This window comes from Periplaneta americana, chromosome 16 (assembly GCF_040183065.1).
Source record: "Periplaneta americana isolate PAMFEO1 chromosome 16, P.americana_PAMFEO1_priV1, whole genome shotgun sequence".
NCBI classification, from domain to species: Eukaryota; Metazoa; Arthropoda; class Insecta; order Blattodea; family Blattidae; genus Periplaneta; species Periplaneta americana.
Genome location: NC_091132.1, coordinates 58,976,577 through 58,997,466, shown reverse-complemented (window position 1 = coordinate 58,997,466; position 20,890 = coordinate 58,976,577). Strand labels below are relative to the sequence as shown.

The 20,890-nt window shown below is 35.5% G+C and overlaps 1 protein-coding gene across 4 annotated transcripts in view; it reads right to left on the bottom strand.

Moving 5' to 3' along the window:
- Positions 1-20,890, bottom strand: part of LOC138716341 (synaptotagmin-15-like) — a 55,423-nt gene that overhangs the window by 14,063 nt on the left and 20,470 nt on the right. For 2 of the 4 annotated variants that reach the window (XM_069849317.1, XM_069849319.1), the window contains exons 4-5: positions 5,356-5,558; positions 3,596-3,736 (exon numbers count right to left, since the gene is read on the bottom strand). In XM_069849317.1, the coding sequence (XP_069705418.1) occupies positions 3,596-3,736; positions 5,356-5,558 (344 nt within the window). The remainder of the gene's footprint in view (positions 1-3,595; positions 3,737-5,355; positions 5,559-20,890) is intronic. The other 2 variants (XM_069849320.1, XM_069849321.1) reach the window with 2 other exon arrangements.

Here is a 20,890-nt window from a genome sequence, read left to right as displayed (position 1 = left end):
GGAAAAACCCACCAGGGCAGCTCAAGCAAGAATCGAACCCACGTCAGAGTGCAGCTCCTGATCTATAGGCAAACGCATCTACCATATGAACTATACGCCACTAGCTAACAAATATCTCATTGTGTCTGCCATTGTGGATTAGTAAGCAGCAGCATCCCAATCAAGCAGATTCAGTTGCCAGTGTAAGCAGTGAAAATTTATCTTTCTACCACATGGCTGCGTGTTTCTACCTAGCATTATCTCAAAGGTGACCATTTGTCATGTCGACCATATGGCTAGTTTCGCAATATGAATGTATCATGTCGATTTGAATGCCGTTCTCTGGAGTACACAAAAAAAATTCTCTGTAATCCAAAAATTAAGCCATTTGCTTTATTGGTAAATCATGCTGTTTAAGTAGATGTAGGCTACCGGTATGCAATGAATTTTCTTACATTTACATAGAATACCAGTAACTATATATCGATCGTCTAGTTCAAAAGTGCGACAACTCAAAAAACCAAGTTTTGAGATATCTTCAGTTGAAAGTTTCAAATAAATCACTTAGAAAGAACAGAGTTCTGGTTCATAACCACGACAATTTAGAAATGAGTCAGTATTCAGGACAAGTATATCATAATCTTCCAGTTCATTATTAATACATTTCGAAATGTACTAATAATGAATTAGTAAAGTCCATAGTTATAATTATTTCTAAAGCAGTTTATTTAGTTTTTTTTTCTTTTTGGTTGTAAATATGACTTATCTCAATACTGAATCGGAAAGAGCTCCGAAAGGGGCTTTGAATAGTATAAATAACTAAAAAATGTCAATTTTTGAGTTGTCGCACTTTTGAACTGGACGATCCATATGTATTGCAATCATGTCTAATATTATTTTTCTGTTTACTAATTCGGCATTTAAAGTAACATGAATATTAAAATATATTAGAATGTGCTTTAATTCACTAATGTGTTCATGACAAGGGATGTTAATTCTATAACATTGACCTGCTCTTCACGAAGGTTAGTTAAAATCTGACTTTGCTTCACTGAGACTCACTGGACTTAGAGATATTCGTAACGAAAAGTAGAAATAATTCTGCATATAATTTCTCCAGAGCATAGGAATTTGCAGACATGCTGGGCAGTTAATTCAATTTATTTTTTTAGACGTTATGCAACAAGTAAGATAAACAGTTGGATATCGCGTTTATAGCCATTTTCTATTTTTGATAAGGTGCCAAATAAATTAGTATTAATTATTTTAGTATATATCATTGTCCCCCTCATGCCAGAACCATAAATGTGCATTTTCTTAGTTCTGAGAAAAACGAGTTTAAAGTTCCATATGCTCTTATAAATTCAGGAAAACTTAATTTTAATCAACTTCCTATATCATTATGTTATAAGAAGTTGATTCAAATGAAGTTTTCCTGAAGTTATAAGGGCATTTGAAACTTTAGACTCGTTTTTCTCAGAAGTAAGAAAATGCACATTTATGGTTTTGGCATAAGCAGAACGATTTCATGTTCATCATTTCCAGATAAATTGGCTTGTAGATACCGGTACTGGTAATTAAAAAATACCAATGTGAAGAATATCATTACATCACTTGTAATAATTATTGTGTCCAGAATTGTAGACCTTTTGTTAAAGTATGGAGAGAAACTGTTGAAGATGACTGGGAAACCAAGGTAGGAAACACGTTCTTGGGGTTTACACCAACAATAAATTGTGTCTGGAGATAACTCTAATTTCTTAAATTCCTATAAAACAATTGTACAATGTGCCACTACTGGTTTCTATAAAATGTACCTGAAATCTTAAAAAGGCCTCTCTTAACGTTATGTTTTCAATTGAAACTTTAAAACTCATTTTCAGCAAATGTAAAGAGAACATTTAAACATTTAAAAGTACTATCCTTAGGGGAACAATTCAGTTTTTTAGGATTTCAATGATACATTTCTCTGCATGTGTCATTTTTCTTTTCATTCAAGAAAATAGGTATATAAAATTGACAGTGACAAATATTTCTCCATTAAGGCTATACATTTTATGCGTTTTGCAACAATTAATTCTTTTATCATGTTACGAATGAGAGTACAATTTTAAAATATTTTCTTGAACAATTAACTTATTCAAAAGACAAAACAATGCTCGCTGAACTCTTACTGGTTGAAAATGGACTTCGACAAGGAGATGCTCTAGCATGCTTACTGTTTAATATTTCCCTTGATATGGTAATAAAAGAAGCTAATATCAATACAAGTGGTAATATCCTTTATAAGTCAGTATAAATATTTATATATGCTGGTGATATTGACATTGCTGGAAGATCACAAGCAGCTATTAAAGAGGCCTTTATTAGCTCAGACGAGGTAATGGGTAGCGAGATAGGTGCATCTACAAATTAATCAATAAAAACAAAATGCATGAGAGTCACACAAAAATGTTACCCATATAGAAATTGGATCTACTAAATTTGAAATTGTACACAGTTTTAATTACCTGTTACCTGGGATCTGAGGTAAACTGTAAAAATGACAATAGTAATGAGATTTTGCAAAAAATACTTTTAGCAAATAAATATTTCTATGACTTCGAAAACAACTTAAGTCACATTTAATTTCGAGAAAAACAAGGTAGATAGGCCCTACTTGTATCAAGAGTGAAGTAGTGACATATGCCTCTGAAACATGAACATTTATTAAGACCGATGAAATAAAATTAAGACTATTTGGAAGAAAAATTCTGGTGTACATTCGGTGATGTACAAGATGGTGCAATAAGTTATACACAAGAGTCAGATATACCGGTAGTAAAGTATAGCCAAGTTAACAGGTTTAAATGGGCTGAACATATCATGCAAATGAGTAATGACAGAATGGCAAAAAAAGTGTTCTATGTTAAATCACAGGATAAGAGAGGAACTGAAACGCCTGAAATGAGATGGAGGGATAACATTTGCCAAGATGTTAAACTCTTGGAGAGAGGAACTGGGAGGATCGAGCTCTTAATAGGGAAGAATGGGAAAAGCTCCTGAAGAAGTGGACTGTCAAGCCAGTGATGATGATGTTGTTATTATTATTATTATTATTATTATTATTATTATTATTATTATTATTATTATCAGTTGAATTTTCTCATTTTTCTACGAGAGAAAAAATGGTACCGGTACATGGCTTAATGATACGGACTTACATCAAGTATCACAAATTATTTAGCATTTAGGAAATGTCGGACAATGTGACATGTACAGTATCTAAACCAGCGGTCATCAGCACAGAGCACCCTTGGGCTAGCGTCTCTTACCCGCAGACTGGACTATGATGCATCCGTAGCTGCTGGTGGTTCTGCTCTATCCCTCGCTGCATGATGGAGGATATGATGTTGCACCAAATATCCTTTACCCATTTCAGCGAGTGCTGACGACCACTGATCTAAGCTAAAAATGTATATTTCCGCAAAAATGATGAAAATAGATTTTTGCAGCATCAGACACTTTTACTTTACACTTTCTATAATGAGAAAGTATAAAACATGCATATCGGAATGGCCTATCAATATTTTTTCACAATATTTTACAAAAGTTCTGTAATAATTTGACTATATACCTGTACCTGCATACTCTGCGATTTAAGCCAATTTGTTTGATGCAACAGAGTGATGGAGTTCACGTTAGTCATTGTCCCTGCATGACGTAAACGGGATTGAAGCTGCTGTGAAGTCTTCAGAACATCAGTTTCTTCTCCTTGCTTTAAAAGATGAGAATTATTCATATCAGCAATGCAATTTTTAATTCTTCATTCTTGAATACACTCTTTTAACACTTGTACAATCACTGAATAAGTTATACTGTAACTGCTTTACTGTGTTAATATTACTGTAAATAACTGTACAATTATCAGAAATTTTGTATTGTACAGATTTATGCTTACGGGGAGAGACAGGTGAAATTTTGGTCATTTTCAATCAAAAATAGCATTTCCGTCTTTTTTTTTCGTGAAAAATGAATCAGCAATCTCTTATTTATATGTTAAGCAAGTTTCAGTGCTCTGCAGTGTTTGGAAGCACAAAAATTACGTCACACACACTTTTTTTCAGCACATTTCGTCATATTCAAACTGTAAAGACTCTTATAATTCTGATGCTAAGAATATGACATTTTTACTGCATGTTCTATATTCTGTAGTTAATGAAACTCATTTTTATTTAACTAAATACTTTCGAAATTAAAACAAAAAAAAAAAAAACATATTTAGTGGACACTAAAAATTTACATTTTGAAGTTGCATATATTTTTGAAAATGTCTCTCCATTCATAGATGTATATTTAAAATTCTGGATACTTCATAATTAAGAGCCATATTCATAGACATTCTTAGCGCGGGCTTCAGGTTGATAATCAGCGAACTAACATTTTTCGTATTCGTAAACCAATGTTAGTGATATGATATGATATGATATATGATATGATATGATATGATATGATATGATATGATATGATATGATATGATATGATATATGATATGAATCCTGTACAAGTAATCACTCGATAGCCGGGGCTAGTTTAGCACGCTCATAGTGCGGGCTAGCGAAATGTCTATGCATAGCACCCTTAATTTTTTTCTAACTATAACAGAGATGCGTGAAACTAATTTTGTAAGAAATAGTTCTTGAAAACATGTTTTTTTTAATTTGAATTACTCAAAAACCGTTCGTCTGATCATAATGAAGCTTATATGCAAGAATACTTACAGGAAGGGAATGAAGTGTATAAAATATAAAGTCTCTACCATAAAAATTGTAGAAAATAGAAATTACACCAATCACACCCCATAAGGTACTCGTTAGACGAACCAGGCTATACTATCTGTAATAGGGTTGGTGGTAAGAAAAGTTAAAGTCTTCAATAGCTGAAGACAACAATACACTGCATGTTTGGGTTGAGTACTCTTAGCGTGCCTTTGTTCCATAGAACTGTAGCAAGAGATTACAGTTGTCACAGTATGTAAACAAAACTGTATAACGGAATAAGCATGGCAACTTCTAGATCTAGAGGTGGATTAAGCTCCTATAAGGAGCTGTCAGAACCGTTTTTAGCAACTTAAAATAGCACCGCACGCTGAAATGAAAGGTACTTATTTGACAGAGACTGAATGGATCTTAATGCCATTCTCAGAGTTATATAAAAAAAGAAAAGACCTTTTGCTTTTGACCAGAATTTAAAATACAAATTGTTGATTCCATAAACCGACAATGCACTACCCTTGCTATCTCGACCTAAACCTCATAAAAATATGTTAGGGATCTATTGTGAAGTATTTAATATACGAATTAATGTATTGAATTCGTTAAAAAGAATAGAACTTACGAGATCTGGAGATGACACAGTAATGGGTGGTGGATTAAGACCAGAAGGTCCTGTCTTCTCTTTGGTTTTGTTTGGCTCTTTTCGAGGTCTGAATTGGTGTAAAGCCTTTCTCCAACGACTCTGTGGTAAATGCGCCTTATGTGGGGACCGTGGCGATATAGAGTTATCTGTATTGTCCCCATAGTAGTCACTATCTGTGACATCTGCAGACATTTTTAAAAGGTTTATAATTATTATCTTATATCTTAGAGTACCATAATTTAAATCTTACATAATTCATTCTAACACTGAACCATATAAATATTATTGAAATAAACAATACATATCACATAACTCAAAATCATATAATATGATTTGACTATAAAACGACAGATTTATAGTCTGCGCTGTTTATTTTTCTACGTCTTTTTAATTACTTTCTCAGTTCCTTATTTTTCTTCTTGTCACTAGCCTTGACTTTCACCAATATTATTTTTATAATTGTCTACATTCTTTTTAAGTTTCTCTAAACTTAATTACTGTTAGTTAAACACAGTGCTCTCCTTTGTTCCAGTTATATATCTTACTCTCTGTTGTACAAGGCCGAGCACTTTCTAGAGCAGTTATGAGATGGAAATGAAATATTGATATGAAGAAAACGGATGTGACCTAATTCTTTCTCACTAAACTCCTATGCTGTTGTCATTGAAAGAAAATCACAATACATTATCAGAAAGTGTAACTTATATTAGAGTCGTGCACAACTGGTTACGAAAAATAGAAATGATATATTGCTACAGAACGCCTGGCACTATAGACAGTATGCAAACCTCTTCCGTCTCGTGGAGTGATCCAGTGTTCGGTTTAACGAATGTCCGAGTTTTCTCTGTGGACGGCTCTGGATCATGAAATACTGAAGACATTTATATATCTACGCTTCACGAGTCAATCAATGTATTCATTCATGGATTCATGCATTCGTTCATTTTCGACCTCACATAAGTCAGTTGTCACGCACGCACGCACGCACACACAGATAGCCTTTCAGATTTTCAGAGCGAATAGCTCATATTGTATGTAACAAAAAAACTATATCATCATATTGGTGGAAAGTTAATAGTTTTTTTTTTTTCAGAAAAATGTTTTTCTCAAATGTTTAACAACCTCTTATTCAGTAGCTATTGCGAATAGAATCGTGATTTTTGTACAGTAGTGGCAAGAAAACCGGACCCACCCTTGTAGCTGATTTTAGAGCCTTGTTCACTCCAGAACACGATAGACTGGTAACTAAGACTTTCGTGGTTCGAATCCTGCCTGGGAAGGAAACTTTTTTTTGTTCCTTATTCAAATTTATTCCCAATACTTTTCGATACCGGTACCTGGTAAAATTCATGTTCTGGGAATAATAAGTTAATTAAATATTAAAATATCGCTGCAATCGAAAAGTATTGGGAATAAATTTGAAAAAAGTTTCCTTTCCAGGCAGGATTCGAACCACGAAAGTCTTAGTTACCAATCTATCGTGCTCTGGAGTGAACAATACTCTGAAATCAGCTACGAGGGTCGGTCCGGTTTTTTTTTTTTTGCAACTAGAAAATCTAATAAAGAATATTTCTCTAGCGTATTTCAATAACGTGGACGGTTTTCGTGCAAATTTAATTTTAAAATCCTCTAATTTCAACCTACTGCACGATACGAGCAGGTTGCAACGTCGCGCCAGAGAACAGCTCACCTTAGCGAGACACACCCAGTTTGTTGACCTCTTACATCTGTATCACGAGAAGAGTATGTTAGCGGCGATGTTGCCGGACTGCTGAAACTTTAAACTTAATTTTTAATTAACCGTGCATTTAATTACAAAACGTAATATAGGTTTTCTATCCATTTAAGTGTACCCTATCGTCCCTTACAATCAGGAAGGTTATTTCACTTCCACTCTATATACTTACTTACTTACTGGCTTTTAAGGAACTCGGAGATTCATTGCCGCCCTCACATAAGCCCGCCATTGGTCCCTATCCTGAGCAAGGTTAATCCAGTCTATATCATCATATCCCACCTCCCTCAAATCCATTTTAATATTATCCTCCCATCTACGTCTCGGCCTCCCTAAAGGTCTTTTTCCCTCCGGCCTCCCAATTAACACTCTATATGCATTTCTGGATCCGCCCATACGTGCTACATGCCCTGCCCATCTCAAACGTCTGGATTTAATGTTCCTAATTACGTCAGGTGGAGAATACAATGCGTGCAGTTCTGTGTTGTGTAACTTTCTCCATTCTCCTGTAACGTCATCCCTCTTAGCCCCAAATATTTTCCTAAGCACCTTATTCTCAAACACCCTTAACCTATGTTCCTCTCTCAAAGTGAGAGTCCAAGTTTCACAGCCATAAAGAACAACCGGTAATATAACTGCTTTATAAATTCTAACTTTCAGATTTTTTGACAGCAGACTGGATGATAAAAGCTTTTCAACCGAATAATAACAGGCATTTCCCATATTTATTCTGCGTTTAATTTCCTCCCGAGTATCATTTATATTTGTTACTGTTGCTCCAAGATATTTGAACTTCTCGACCTCTTCAAAAGATAAATTTCCAATTCTTATATTTCCATTTCGTACAATATTCTGGTCACGAGACATAATCATATACTTTGTCTTTTCAGGATTTACTTCCAAACCTATCTCTTTACTTGCTTCCAGTAAAATTTCCGTATTTTCCCTAATCGTTTGTGGATTTTCTCCTAACATATTCACGTCATCCGCATAGACAAGCAGCTGATGTAACCCATTCAATTCCAAACCCTCTCTGTTATCCTGAACTTTCCCAATGGCATACTCTAGAGCAGCGGTTCCCAAAGTGTGCTCCGCGGAGCCCCTAGGGCTCATCAAGAGAAAATACTTTTTCAGAAAATTGTTTGCGTTTTCTTTCTAGATGAAGGCGCCAATAATAGATCTACTCGTTATTGGAACTATCTCGGTTTTTCTTGCTTGCCAAGTACTCGATGATTCTCGAAATTTATTTTATGTTTTATATACCCCAAGCAGGCAGCGTTTGGTAATCGTGATACGTGGAATCTACAGTCTATTGACTGTTATGTTGCCTCAAAAAATTATATATATATATATATATATATATATATATATATATATATATACTGTATCTTAATTTTATTGCAGAAGTGTTAGCTAAACTTTCATTGAAATGGAATTGTGATTTAAGACGGGCTCCGTAATACCTAAGAGTCATCAGCTATCAACCAGTGCTCAGTTAAAGGGGGATAACAATAGGTGTAACCTTACTTTAAAAGAAGATAATGCGAATTCCTTGAGACTGAGTTCCGAATATGTTGAACATGATACTGCTTCAGAGTCTACGATGTCTAGTGCAGAGGTACTGAAAGGAATCATCATCATCATCATCATCATCATCATCATCATCATCATCACTATCATCATCATCCACAGGGATTAGGCATTTCGACCTGTTCCGTCCTCTCAAAGAAATTGATCTCTCCATCTCTTCGTAGGCCTTCCTCTGTCTCTCTTGCCTTAGGGTTTGTACTCTAGAATCTTTTTAGGAATACGGTATTCTGGCATTGAAAGGAATTAAAAAAAAAAAACGAAAATATTGTGATTCATATTTGGACATGGGATTCCCTGAGTTTGCTATGGACGTCCACAGTGTGAGATATGTAACAAAGGTTTGCCCAATAGTTCTAAGTTCCCTGCCAAGCTTAGAGATGGCATTTCGAAACTCATCCTGACTTCACAAATGAAACTGCAGACAATGTACTTTGAAAGAAAAACTGAAGAACTCCATGCAGTTCAGACAATATTTTTGTCTCAAGTAAAAAAAGCAAATAACGAGAAAGCACTGGAAGCGACGTACTTGATTAGTCATGACCTGGCTCTTGCTGGTAGACCTCACTCTTGCTGAAACTCTTATGAAACCACTATTAGTGAAGGTAGTGAAGTGCATGGTGGACTAAAAACTACAAACTTGATTCCCAGTGTGCCCTTATCAAATAACACTCTGCGTAATCGAGTACAGAATATAGGCCTATCAAACGATGTTAAAATATCATAATTTCTCGTATCAGTCAAATTCAATTTTCGCTACAACTTGACGAATCCACGGACGTTGCCGGATTAGCTGTGTTAATGACGTTTGTGCGGTACGAATGTTCAGGTCCTTTCACGAAGAAATTTTGTTCTTCAAGCCATTGCCATCCTCTACAAGCGGTACTGAAATTTCATTGAAAACCTTCGGACAATTACATTGACGTGTGCAAAGATGGCGCAAAGGCCTGTTTCTGGCGCTGTTACAAGAATCAAGAAAGATTAAAAAAAAACTGCACATGTAGTCATTGTGCACTACACCAACACGCTCTCGCAACGAAAAAAATGCCAGCGTTATTAAAGCAAGTACTACACAACGTCGTCAAAATTATCAACTTTGTTAAGGCACGATCTTTGCAGTGTAGACTACTCAGTATTCTGTGCGACGATATGGGACGTAAAGGCCTACACAAGTCATTGTTATTAGGCTACACATAGAAGTGCGATGGCTGTCGCGTGATGAAGCGTTGTCCGGTTTACTTGAATTTCGAACGGAACTTTATTCACTTTTGAATGACCAAAACAGTTTGCTAGCAGATTATTTGAATGATCAGGAATGGTTGTGCAAATTATGTTACTTGGCAGACATTTTTAAAAATTAACTAATTCAATACATCCATACAAGGTAAACGGAAGACTATATTCGATGCTAATACAAAATTGCCGCGCTGAAGAAAAAGATAGCGTTCTATATAGAAAGCGTCGAGAATAATTTATTTCAAACACTATAGAAGAAAATAACACAACAATGAATGACTCATTCATAGCAATAATAAAAGAACACCTTAACTATTTTTTTTCAAAATATGAATTCATACTTGCCAAGGGGCACTCAGGAATCGATTCGAAAAAAGTATGAGTGGATTGTAGATCCTTTCCAGTAAAGTCAAAACCAGCAGCCCTCACTGCGGCAAAAATATGAGGTCCTTATAGACATGGTTTCGGGCAACCACTGTCAGGCATCATTTAAAAGCAAACCACTTCCGGAATTTTGGGTTCAGTTAGGGGAGGATCTTTTGTTATTAAGTTCAAAAGCTAAATTTCTCTTACTGCCCTTTGGTACTACGTACCTCTATGAATCGGCCTTTCCTAGGTACACGACTAAAAAAACAAAATACAGAGCTTGTTTGGACGCAGAAAATGATATACGTCTTCAAACTCACTTCTGTGACAACGGACAGTTACAAACTCTGCCGCAAGAAACAGGCACATTCTTCACATTCACTTCGAGCGTACATGCAACATTGTAACACTTTTTAAATATCTTAATTGGTTGTTATATCAATTTGTAGATTTAAATAACATTATCTCCAGCTCTTTTTTTACTATAGTTTCCTTTATTAATAGGCCTATATCTTATTATTCGTACTTTCGTATACGTATCGTGTGTAATATGCTTCATAGAACATAGACAGATATAACTAAAAACTAAACATTTCTTGGGCTCCACGAGAAACTTTGGCTTCCAAAAGGGCTCCGTGGCTGAAAAAGTTTGGGAACCGCTGCTCTAGAGCAAAGTTAAAAAGTAAAGGTGATAGTGCCTTCCACTCTATATATGTCATAAAAATGGCCAAATGGACTGAGCGAGTTTTGGGATCTTCAATTACATTCTTGACATAATATTCAAATAAATCCCAGTTGTTCAGCAGCAATAAATGGTGACTACACGGGTGATGAAAGTAGAATAACATGAACAGCACAACATAAAGTAAATTCCATAATTGCATAAAAATAATGTTTTCATTTCCATACTACACATTATTTTAAGTTGTAACATCCTACCTTTTAATAAATAAAATAAATTAGTGTTTCATTTCTATACCACATAATATCATCGTCGTGCATGACAGACATTATTATATTCGGTTCATTTTGTCGAGTATGGCGGAGTTCGATATTTGCCGATGTTCGCTCTGCAGGCCATGTTATGAAAAATAAATATTTTCTGTCCTCCTCTCCTATTCCTTCATGTATTAAACCGCTTAAAAATTTGAGACCATATAGGCCTATTGAGATTATTTTTTCACGTGGAATAAGACGAAGTTTGTAATGCAATGGTTTCCTCTCTCATTTTTTTAACATTGCACTATAGTAGTCGTACTATAAACATACGCGTTTTTTTTAATATATTTTGTTTGACTTATTTGTATCTATATTTTTGTGAAAGTTTAGTCATAATAATAACACAAATTAGCTATACTCATTAGTATGCGTAACTTCGCAAGATATGTGCCTCGTGCCTGACATCCTTATACAGCGCAGGAGAGGAGAAACTAAGGAGAAAGGCAACGAACATTAACAACGAGAAAGATTCAACAAACGCAAAGCGAACTTCGGTTCTACAGAAACTCGACAAACATGAACTGAACATAAGCCTCCTTATCGGTTTTTAACGAGATCGGTTACTTTAGTTTACATGCTTCACTTCTACGTATTGTTGGTTGCCTAAGGAGTAGGGCGAATTTGTAGCATCTTGATATCTCCTCTCATGCTCGAACACTGCAGGACGCTACTAATAACGTTGAAATAATAATAATAATAATAATAATAATAATAATAATAAATTATTATTAACTTAATTTCAGTTTTGTAATTACGCCTTTCACTAAGTTTGCGATAACCCGCCATGCATGGTGACGTATTATGAGTTTATGACGTGTGATTATCTAGTACAACGATGGACAAAATGAAACATCTCCGAATCACTCAAACGCAACTCATAAACCGCAGAGTGAGATGGTCAAGGAGGAGAGAAGATACGAAGCTACAAGCAAGAATGTTCACTATCAGTGGCGGATTTTTTAATTTCCCGTAAATATAATTCACATATTCGTGTAGGCTACGTACAATATGTTACAAATCATCCAGTGTCTAGAATTATTCACAGCTATTCTCTAAATCAACGCAACTAATGACATTAGAACATCTGTTTTACATATTTTATTAATATTCCTCAGATTACGATAATATTAATATGTTTTATCTTATATACTATGCCTCGTATACGACAAAACATTAATGTATATTAATATATTTTAGTCTCTAAGAATCAGTGACTGAAAATCGAAAGTTACCTATATATCAGCTACTGGTAGTCACAAATGATAAAAAAGATTATCAGTCGGGATCTACATTTGGATTTTACATATTTTCACGCCAGTAAATAGTTGCTCACAAACATAGGTACGTTGCAGCGAACTTAACTTCAACGAAATAGGCAAAGGAACGAAGCTTTTAATATTTTGTTTTTACAAAAATTATTGAAAACTTTAAACCTGTTAATTCCTTACATCTGTTTTAGTGATAACATCATGTTGTAAATCAGTAATTTCTCTTTGAAGTTGTATTCTAGTCTTTTTTACAGCTAGCGAGAAATGATCAACATTGCAAACAAATGCAGTGCTCTAAAAGTCTCAAGTCAAGAAATCTGTGCTCACAAAACTGATATTTTAGACTTACAAGGACATCACCATAATTAATCAGTTTATTAGAATTTCTTTCTTTCTTTACCTTAGTTTAACGTCTCCCTTTCAGGTTCATTTATACGACTCAAGCCACATGGGCCTTACAGGGCCGCGACCTGTCGGGAGAGGGATTAATCTATTGGATCACATACATACTAGGAAGATAATTTAAGCATGTAAAATAGTGTTTTTGCGCATTTTAAGTGTTCCATCAAGAGAATAAGTTTATTTATGAATGCATGAATCGACCATACATTTCGACAATATCTTGCTGGCGACCTTGCAACCTAACTTTTAACTGGTTTAAATGCTCAAAACATCACACAGAAAACTGATACTATACTCATATAAAAATAATTTCTAGTGAATTAATAATAATAATAATAATAATAATAATAATAATAATAATAATAATAATAATAATAGGCCTAATTTTAATAATACACCTTGTAATTTATCATACTCAGAATAAATTATAATGACGTTTCATCATCATCATCATCATCATCATCATCGTCATCATCATCATCAAATGCTCTTCGCATTAGGCCGTTGGGCCTGTTCCGTCTCCTGGATTCAGCTGGTCCCTCCAACGCTTCTTCGGTCTGCCAATGTTTCTCCTTCCTCTTGGTGTGTAGTTTAGGATATTTTGTGATATTCTTTCTGGGGGCATTCTGATCACATGGTCGTACCAACTTCTTCTGTATGTATCTAAAATTGTAGTTATGTTTTGTATTTTTAATATGTTGTGAATATGATGTTTTATATTGCGCCATAATATTCCAAGTAACACTTTTTAGCAAATTAGATACTTTATGTTTTCGCCATATTCAGAACAAAAAATTCTTGCTCCCACTCTTCATGAAATTTTCGATTTTTAGAGGGAGGCAGTTTTGAAGGTGACACTGTAATACGCCACGTATACCAACTTACGTATGTAGGACAGGTACATAGACACTGCAAGTGCAGCAGTGACAGAGGGTTGAGTCGACGTCGGAAATGCGTTGTAAACAGATTCACTATGTAGGCTATGTATCACGATCCACGTTTGGCCAGCTATGTTAGTAAGTAGCGTTTATATCCAGTGGTGGCTGATGCAAACGAAAGGTATCATCTTGTACACAAATAATGACATGCAACCATAGGCGAAGTTCCCTTCGAAAGATTTCGTGTGCTTTCGTGAGAGCTCAAGATCCGTTCACACTTCACGGTACGGAAATTTCTAGAAACGGGCGTTTATTCGAATGGATTGCTTACGGGCAGCAGTGTACACACGGTTCGATCTTTTCCCGTGCATACTGGAATTTAAGTTACTTACGGGAAAAATCGAACCGTATGTACACTGCTTCTCGCACGAAATAGATTCGAATAAATGCCCGTTTCGAGAAATATCTGTACCGTGTGAACGGGTCCTTAGGTTTACACGTGAACGAATGTCCGGGAGATCCAATAATTAATTGCCAATGTTTCAATGAGAAAATTTCTCCCCTCATGAGACTCGAACCTGTGCGCATTCCGTAAAGCGAGTCCTAGGCTTGATGCCTTAGAACAGCGATGTCAAGGTCAAGAGCACGTAGACGGTTCTGCGTGCCATCAAGCACTCACTGGTTGCGATGAATCAATTCTGCAAGCAGCAGCAGTGAATAAGAAGGGGTGACCAAAGTGAACTCTATTGGCCTATTACTCTTAAGAACACGTACTCTGTTACCTTGAAACCCAAAACTCGAGCCGGAGTTCGACAAGTTCTACTTGTGCTCGATTTGGCCATAGCTGGCCTATACCAAGCATGCACAAAGAACGCTATTAAAGAGGTAGTGTTTGCTATGAGGGAGCCGTGAGCTCTACTCTTCAGTTAGAATAGAAATGTACACGAAAGAAGCCAAAATATCTATATTTGAATCAACATACATGTACGAAAAGTTTAATGTTATGGAATTAAATAAGGGGAAGGATCGAATGCGCACTGCTGATGTTTCGTTACTAGAGCAAGGGCAAGAACTCGTCAATGAAAGAAAACAAATAGAATAATAATTTGAAGAATTGCCCTGATACGTCAATTATAATCTAATCACCTTACCTTGCATGAGTCTCGTCGATCTTCTTTATCTTATATAATGTCCAAACTGTGCCTCGAATTGTTTCACTTACTGTTAGACTACATTCAAGTATTTCGCATAAAATTAATGCGATGTAAGTTTTCGAGAGTTTTGTTTGGTTTCTTGAAAAAGTACACATACGATTACTTTTTGTTAACAGAATCTGAATTATTTTAATTTGAATCTTGTATACTCTGATCTTTGTGTCGTATTCTGGATATCGGTTTGAATATTCACTTCTGCTTAGTTTATGTAATTACTGTTCTTTAAAATAGATAAGATAATCATAATCTACTAAATATGTTGAATTTGCTATTTTTACTATGTTCTAACATCCTACTTCAGTTATTCTTCAAAGAATACATTAAATGTAAGTAAATTAAGCATAATATTTTATTTCGGTATTTGCAAAATGCCTATAATATCGGTTTCATTATCCCGTTTTTGTAGACTCTTAGGATAGTTTCTTCTTATTTCTGCATTACGCAGGCTTTTCATTTCAACAGGCATTTCTTCACAATACAATATAGCAATACATTGATGCGACACGCACGCACGCACACACACACACTTCTTTGTCCTTTAAAATTCCCTCCTGTCTTAGCAGAATCAGTTAGCGAATAGTTACCAACCCAGCAAGCACGAAATCTGTGCAATCCTGGTATAAAGAAATCGTCGTTGTTCCTGCAATAATTCCTATGTGCAAAATGTAAATTTTTTCAGTAGGAAGAAAAAACACATTTATTCATCCTATGGCAGCCGTACATAGGAGACTGTGAATTCTTACATTTTCGAAACAAAGAAATATAATTACATATAGGAGATTGTATTATTTCCTGTGTCACTATTTAAAATTTAATAGAGCAAAAATCTGAAAATCAATAAATATGTCACATAGGAGTTAATGCAGAAACAGCGACGATATGCTACTTTATTGAGCAAGATTTCTTGAAAAACAAAGAAAATCTTCACAGTAATCGCAATTATCTTTCTTTTTTTTTATTTTATTTAAGCCAGAAAGGTGTCAGTACGCTACCATTAGTTTTTTGTTAGAATTCTGATATGCGTAATACATTTTGTGTCAAAAAACTTGAGTTAAGAGACAGCAATAGTCGAACATGTAAACGCAGCCTACCCTACAAATAATACACTAATATCTACAATATCTACATATACTAATCAAAAACGGTACGCGGTCAAAGAATGTTCCCTCGGCGACGTTACAAAGGATTATTCAGGGTACTCCCATTTCCCTCTATCATTTCAGCAACACTCTCCGCTTCCCCTTATTTCATTTAACGTCTGCAATACGCTAGTTAAAAACAGACTGGGTGAAGTCTTGGGGTTAGTATGCATTTCCGACAGAAAGGGCTTGGGGCTCCGGGCCCTGGAGCTTACCAGGTACTCATCTGACAAGGGAAGGGTTTCGGCTCGAACAGGATTTTTTGGTTAAAAATTTGTACAGACGCTTACCTCACAATAGTGATGAAGACCGTAAAAGCATTCATTTGTGTAACTCTCCGTTTGGTTGGTATTGGTCAATACACTTCTTTAAAAATGTACATGAGGATTCTATATAAAATGCATGAAACAGCATGGAGCAGAGCAATAAGCACAACAAGCAGAAGCAACACCTGAACAATCTTCTGAACCACACTCCAGTGCTGAAAAATCAAATGCCACCTGAATTACATTTTTGAAGTCCGAGACTTGTTCACGATTCACGTAACCAGCTGACTGCCAGGAATACTGAAGCATAGGGCGGTATACTGGAGCAGATAACTGATTATGAACAACAGAGTGCATTTTCATTATAAACACTCGATTTCCCAAGCTAAGTTCTGGATTCTCAGCAAGAGTCCTTATGCAGTCTGTTACCCTCCGAGCATATATTTTGTATTGTCTAAGGAAATAGATATTCAGAGGCTGGATATATTTAGTTTTTTACGTGGAATGATCATACATTCCATGTCCTAGCCTTGGAATGATTCATTTGTTAAGGTTGCGTCCTTATGCGCATTCAGTGACTCACACAACAGTATATACTTTTGATTAGCTGCAATATTTTCAGACAGAACGTTGGAGAAAAAAGTTCTTAAATGGGCTTTAGACATTTTGCCACTCGCACTAGTTTCTAGGCTAGGCTTACGGGTAAGGTGTCCCATCCCCTTAACTTGTGCAGTACTCTCCCCACCCCTCAACTTGTACAGTGCTCTAACAGACAAACCACACATGACACAAACGAATGCTTTTGGGAGCTTCACAGATATCTAAATATGGGCCTGTATACAAATTTTGGATACGAAATTCCTGTTCGAGCCGAAACCCTTCCCTTGTGAGTATGGAACCTGCCTCTGTCAGGGCTGGGTAGGATGGTCCACCTGTCAACGTCGGATTTACGAATGCCACCCAGGTCAGTTGTCGGATTTTGACAATCATCGTATATATATATAGGGTGCACAATGGGCCAAAGTAAGCCTAAATGCAGGGATCCGTCTCGCGTTCGGCACTCGAAAAGCCAAGCCCATCCAACTCATGTTCCATTCGACCTTGATTTAAAGTTCAATATCCAAACGGCATAAAAATATTTTATGCCTCTTCTTTATGATCGTGACTACCTATTGAAATATTTACTGTACATAGAATCGATACTGCTGTGTCACCGCGTTGCACGTTATGTTCATCAAAGAAAGTAGTGTAAAGATATCAACCGACCTCTACCTGAATACAAGAAATGCAATAGATAAGAATGAATAATTAAGATTTTTCACAAGATAAATGTAAAGCAAACAACTATAATTTCTAAATTACACTGTATGGCATAAGGTATTTTAAATATTTCGTGTATATATGACGTGTTATTCATTTTTCATAAAAACAGGCTACTGTCATTGTTAGTCTTATAAATTAGATTGTACTGTCCTGCCTGTTATATAATTTATTTCTAAGAAATAATCTGCCCAGGCATCCTGGATTGTCAAAAACACAGAATAATACACATTTATAAGAATAATAACGATTACAGTAAATAGATGAGTCAAATTAAATGTGAACTTAAGAGCTTAAATTTAAGAAATAAAGGAGAACATTTAATATAATATGAGAAACCGTACAAATGTTCTGTGTGGATATGAATTATGTACTGCAGTCCTTACACAAAGCGGAAGGAAGGAAAACTTTTGTGTTAGAAATGGATGAGTGACAGAGTCCTGCGTTTGGTTATCTAGAGTCACCAAGCAACCCACAACAGTGTAGTTGCTTATGAGGTATAGATTAGTGGCATTAAATTCCAGACACACAGTTCAGGTCTGCTCTTCAGTGAATAAGGCTGTGTCCAGTTACAACGTTCAAATGTAAAACAAGTAGGCTATTCATTTATTAATTTCTATCATCTGGCATTCACCTCTGATTGAGGTTCTAGCTCAGCGGTGACCAAAACTCGAGCTCCAGTGATTACATGCGACAGACAGCATGAAAACTACAACCAGTGGTGGTTCCTGTACTAACATTTTGATCAATCCCGCGGATAAAAATCTCAAGCTTTGCTGTATCAGTAATGTTACTGCTGTCATCAAGAGCCAGTGAATAATATACGATTTTTCTTGCTTATTTTTTAACCTTCCTCTTTAATATAATCAGGAATATTCTAAATTCTTCTCTCGATACTTGGTCGAGAAATTCGTAGTTTTTCAAAATTAAAAATTTCTTATGGACAAGTTACTTAAGCTATTTTAATCATTACTCTTTTGAGAAATTCTGTTCTATTAAAAGCCTTTAGAGCACGAGATATTTCAAACCCCATTAGGTAGCTGACTTCCTTACATTTATTTATCTCATCTTTCTCTTCCTGGCTATGATGTCAATTCTTGGCGTTTAACAGTTCGTTGGTACGTAATATTGAATAAGTTTTTTCTACAATATTATTATTAAATGAATAACTAATAAATAGTTACCCTAATATAAAAATTAAGAAGATTAGAATTGAAATAAAACCTAATAATTTTATCCTTTTAGTGAGAAGATCTAAAAAAATATCAATATTCATGCACGTACAGAGAAATTATATAAACATATAGGCTTACTTAGTGGTCAGTAATAATAATAATAATAATAATAATAATAATAATAATAATAATACATTATTCAGCGTGGCAATTAATATTTCTATAGCCTAATTATACTCCTAATTGAACCGTTGAGCAAAGTAAACATATTACATTTTTTTTCGACAGAACAACAAAAAAGTTCTCCTCATTCTTTACGAAACCACCTTTTACTGCTTGTAGAGATAGAGTTTGTAGAGCGAAATTATACCCCCACTGCTTGCCTTCATTACGTGAATGAAACACACATCAATGTACAGAAAACTCCTCGTACCCGTTTGAATGTCTGTGATTACACGATGCCTTGGTCACAGCTATTCTAGTTGATATGTACATCTATTATCAGGCAGTACATCTGACTTGACGATACGTGGCAGAGGAAGAATAATTATTTGTATGCATCTGAAGTCTGATTAGTGTAATATGTAGCTAAGGGGGAAAGGAACTGGTCACCCTATCTCATTATCTCCTGGCCTAATTGCCTCATAAGTCGTGGCTTGTGAGGCTCAGACCTGTCTTGGGACAGTTGACTAAACAACAACCTAGCAATAGACACGGTAATACATGGATACGAAAAACGAAACTTACAAACATTTCTAAATGAACGAAAGTTCAAACATTAGGGCCGAAATATACGTACTTTATATAAATACGTACCTACTTTATATAAGTTATGCCAATATTGACTCATTTTTATTTGTGAAATCCTTCCAATAACTTATCATACTATATATTTCTAAGCTCATTTTCACTTTCACAAAAAGTATATATTTTAGAAAGTGCAATTTAAATATTCAAAACTCTGTAGGCCTAATTAGGAGAAAAATGAGCATTGGCTCTTACTTTTTGGATGAAAATCATATTAAGAAACAGAAAGTAGCCTACCCACCCGGAATCTAGATGCGTTTTACTTATTGTGAGATTAACTAATATTCTGTTGCCCATAAGGCGTCTTTAAATAAATAGTTTGTTATTAAATTCACGTGATAATATACTCGTATTTTGTACGTGAGTACTATTCTCATTGGTGGAATAACGGCCAGCGCGTCTCGCCCCGAAACCAGGTGGCCCGGGTTCGATTGCCGGTCGGGGCAAGTTACCTGACTGAGGTTTTTTCCAGGGTTTTCCCTCAATCCAATATGAGCAAATGCTGGGTAACTTTCGGTGCTGGACCCCGGACTCATTTCACCAGCATTATCACCTTCATCTCATTCAGATGCTAAATAACCTAAGATGTTGAAAAAGCGTCGTAAAATAACCTACTACAAAAACTATTCTCATTGTTCAGTGCCTATGCAGGCAGACTCACGAATAAACAGATGTAAACACACGAACTGTCTGACTCGCAGAGCTATGCTAGTATGATCCATGTACACCTAACTTGTACTCAAAGTAACCAAACGCAGGACTCTGTACAGATACGGAAATGAAAAGCGGGCCGAGTCTTGGTAGCATTCCTCCTCTATGTAGGCAACAAGCTTCGCAAGATTGTCCACAAGTAGCATACATTTAGGCGCCCTTGTTTACTACACATGCGCAATACGGTGTATTTGCAACTTATGTCGCCCAAATTTTGTTTCTGGGTCTGTACAACTACATAACGTTAGCCTTAAAAAGGTAAAAATAAAAGTAGGTCTTCAAATACCAACGCCATTCGGAATTTAGTAGCGTTCAAAAGCAAACTTATTAAGCATTTTCTTACTGCGTAGAGTAGGTTTAATTTTTACTTAATCAATAAAAGAAATGTTTCTCCCTTCTTAACTTTTACAA